This window comes from Silene latifolia, chromosome X (genome assembly GCF_048544455.1).
Source record: "Silene latifolia isolate original U9 population chromosome X, ASM4854445v1, whole genome shotgun sequence".
Taxonomy (NCBI): domain Eukaryota; kingdom Viridiplantae; phylum Streptophyta; class Magnoliopsida; order Caryophyllales; family Caryophyllaceae; genus Silene; species Silene latifolia.
In genome coordinates this window covers 60712395-60716203 of record NC_133537.1, presented here as the reverse complement: position 1 = coordinate 60716203, position 3809 = coordinate 60712395, and the positions used below count along the sequence as shown (strand labels likewise).

The 3809-nt window shown below is 37.5% G+C and overlaps 1 protein-coding gene across 1 annotated transcript; it reads right to left on the bottom strand.

Moving 5' to 3' along the window:
* Nucleotides 1-1407: 1407 nt before the first annotated feature.
* On the bottom strand, nt 1408-1872 carry LOC141617445 (uncharacterized). The gene has a single exon (XM_074434643.1). The coding sequence runs from the start codon at nt 1870-1872 to the stop codon at nt 1408-1410; it is 465 nt and encodes a 154-aa protein (XP_074290744.1).
* Nucleotides 1873-3809: the final 1937 nt, after the last annotated feature.

Sequence of the window (3809 nt, the reverse complement as noted above, 5' to 3'; positions counted from 1 at the left end):
ACCTGTCAACGTTGGTGGGCACTTTGCATGCGTGTGTATAAATTTTGGACAACAAACTGTTGATCTCCTTGACTACCAACATTATGCCAACTGGGATCAGTCTGAAATGTGCAATGTTACCTGCCAAGTGGCATCAGCTGTTAGCGATTATTTGGATGTCAGAACGGACAGTGGATATGAGATTACTAGCTTTGAGCATCGGCAAATCCCGTTCAGGTGCCAAACACTCCTTCCTAACATAACAGAATCAGGGATTTTATGTATGATGTATATGCTGATGTACGAGGGTCAACCTTTTGAGCATCCAGACTTGGAGAGGAAGAGGAATCGACGGTACTTGGTAGTCGAATTGGTGGCGACGCTTGTTCTAGCTGACATAAATGTCAACAGAGACATTTTTGAAGCAAAGTTGAATAGGTTTATCGCTGGAAAAGAAGATTTATGGGCCAAGTTACAAAAGAAGCGCAAAATTAAGGTTGTGTTATCGAAAAAGTGAACAATTTGTGGACATATTTTTTTTTTAAATGTATTTTGTTTGGCAATCTTGAACTTAGAAAAGAATGTTTTGTACTTTGGTTGGCAATGTTTGCAAGTGTAAGCTTTACAGTAATGAAGTGTAATGGTAAATTACACTAATGAAGTGTAATGGTTGACTATTTTTTGGCAGTTATAATCACAGTTTTTTCAATGTGTAAATGTGACTAAATTGCAAGTGTAACTGTTATCACACTTGTAATTTAGTCACATTTACACTTTAAGTGTAAATGTTAACACACTTAAAGTGTAAATGTTAACACTGTCAGTGTCAACTTTATCATACTGAAAGTGTGAATGTAACAAACTGAAATTAAATTGAATGCAGTGTAAATGTGGTGACATGGGAAGTGTAAATGTGGTGACAGCCCAAGTGTAAATGTGAACAAAAAAAAAGTGTAAATGTGAACAAATAGGAAGTGTAAATGTGAATATAGGAGAAGTGTAAATGTGAACAAATAAAGTGTAAAACTGACTAAATTGGAAGTGTAAATGTGAAGATATTCAAAGTGTAAATGTGAGGATATAGTATGTGTAAATGTGAAGATACTGGAAGTGTAAATGTGCTGACATGGGAAGTGTAAATGTTAACACCAGTTATTTGAAAATAAGTGTAACTGTTACTTGAAATAACATAAGTAATCCAAAATAAGTTCAAGTAACACAATGTTTGGCTATCTAATAAAACAGAGAGATTTTGGTCTTATGACAGTGTAACTCTAACGTTGGTGTTACTAAAAGTTACACCAACTGCAGTTCAACGTTACGCTGCCATGAGACCAATTCCTTATCGCCCGCTCCAGTTATAGCACCTCAAAGTTTTAAGTTACACACTCAAAATATATAGAGCAACACTTTTCACTGATCTGACGTCTATTCTTGTTCTGACTCTAGCTCTTCCTCCTCCTCTCCTTCATCCTCTTCTGGTTCAGACGACCCTTCGCACAATGGCGTGTGTGCTGAGAAGGGCTTAGGGCAGTTTCTCTTGTCGTGATTTGTCATTCTCTTGCAATTCTTACACTTATGTTTGGGTTTCCTAGCCAACACCATTGCTTTTTTTTTGGCTGACAGCAAGCTTTTTCCGGTCCCCTTGTTTTTCGAATTCTTTGGTGGCAATATCGTCACTACCTCAGATGCCGTACAATTCAGAAATTTCTCCATTTGTTGATTTTTATTCAACACTTCCCCTAATGGTGACAGGGAGTGTTTAAATGATCTAATTACAGCGGAAAAGCTGTCAACATCAGCTACTCCTTTGTCTCGAAGGAGCCCTACAGCTTCATGAACTTCTGACCACATTATTGACATTGCAATTTGTTTTTCATCGATGACTTGCATGTTTTCTGTCCCTTCACCATTAGTATTGAAAATCCTTAATCGGAGATACTCTTTGACACGTCTGTCGTGTACCTGTCAAAAATAAACTAACTAAACTAACTATATAGCTAGGGAAGTCAGGCCGATCTCCACGGGGAGGCAAGATATTTGTAGTAGTCCGTCTATTTGGTCACAAATGGGGGGGTTGTTTGATTTGTTATCTAAACTACGAGTTTTGAAGGAAAGAGAAATAAGGCAAGATTAATAAAAGTAGAGAAATAAGGATAAAACTATCAGATAGAGAGGGACATGTCAGGATTTCGGTTCACTACGGTAGTTCAGTGACTCAGCTGTAAATGACTCAGACGAATTAATGTAAGACGGATGTTGAAAGGTCCTTTCGATCCACTTTCTATCCTAAAACACCACTAACTTAACTTTCATTCTCGTCAGGGTAGTCTACTGTTCATAGCAGGCCTATTTAGTCCAATCTTTCGATCTAGGATTAATTTTAGCCAGATTAAAGGTTAACTCAGAAGTGTGCACTCAACTAAGTCGAATAAATACAATTAAATTGCTATGGTGACAGAGTCTTGTAATTAATTCATCTGTTTCATCTACTACATCGTCACTTTCCTACCGCAGATCCCCTAATCCCAACATGAAAGGGGTTTAGCTACTCATGTCGCTAATTAAACTAACAGCGGATAATATTCCAGCAGTAAACATAATGAAATAACAATTAAAAAGCATAAAAGAGAATTAGGGTAAAAGAATAAATGCAATGAAATGAAGAATTAGAGCGAACAAAAGATTAATTATTATAAAGAGAAGAGAAAAGAATTACAATCAAACGAATTCCGGCGTAAAGAACAAAATCCGAGCAAAAGCAATCCCAAGAATAAGGTTACAGTGAAGAAGAATGGTTTACGCAGTAAAGTTTGATAAAAAACTAAGTAGTAAGTAAATCTGATACTAATAACCTAACTAATGTAGGTTTAAATAGGAAGAGTAAATAAGTTTTGCGGAATTAAAACATAACACGGGCTAATTAAAGCCCATAATCACCGAAACCACTCGATCGAGTGGATTAAAACCACTCGATTGAGCAAACACCTCAGCAAATCTACTCGATCGAGTAGAAAGTTACTCGATCGAGTAACTGGTCTTTCTGCAAGCTAAGGATCGAGTGGAAAACCACTCGATCGACCACCCTGGGACGTGAAAACCACTCGATCAAGTGGTAGAACTGCTCGATCGAGTACTTTGACTTCATTTCAGCTCAAGTCCGCGCCTAAATGCCTCGTAATCTGTGCCATGACGCTTCCAAACGTAGTATCTCAGTTTGGAAAATCCTGTCTCCTCTAAATGCATGCAAAAAGGACGAAAAAGAGTACGATTCCACTACTTTCGCGTTCATTTCTACAAAATGGACAAAACGAACCAAAGTCGCCAATTCGGGGCAAAATACTATAAAAAACAGTATAAAAATGCACAGAAATACGTGCTGAAATAGGCTAAAAAGACTATATAAAAAGCACGTATCAAATCTCCCCAAACCGAACCTTTACTCACCCTCGAGTAAACTCGAAACTAAACTAATGGAACGGAAATGATAACTCAGAGCTAGCTTAACTTGTCTACTTGAACCAATTTAATGCAACAAAAACTAACAGTTAAAGCTAAGCAGTCAATACGCAAACGAATTATAAGCTGTTCAAAAATATAGCCAACCTATCGACCTTGCAAGACCAACAAAATCGGACTCTCTCGTGGTCACTCTTCTCTCATGAAGCAAAGGGTGAATAATATGTAAAAGAGAGAAGAAAAGACAGTCACTCACCTAACTGCGACTTACATAAGATGCATGCAACAAAAATGAAAGACAATTCAAGTACTAATGCACACACTCCAACCAATAATATCCGTCACAGCCGAGGGCGTACAAATAATATGGG

What these genes read in the sequence shown, in the direction of transcription:
- LOC141617445 (XM_074434643.1), bottom strand. Translation starts at nt 1,872, where the DNA reads ATGCAAGTCATCGATGAAAAACAAATTGCAATGTCAATAATGTGGTCA.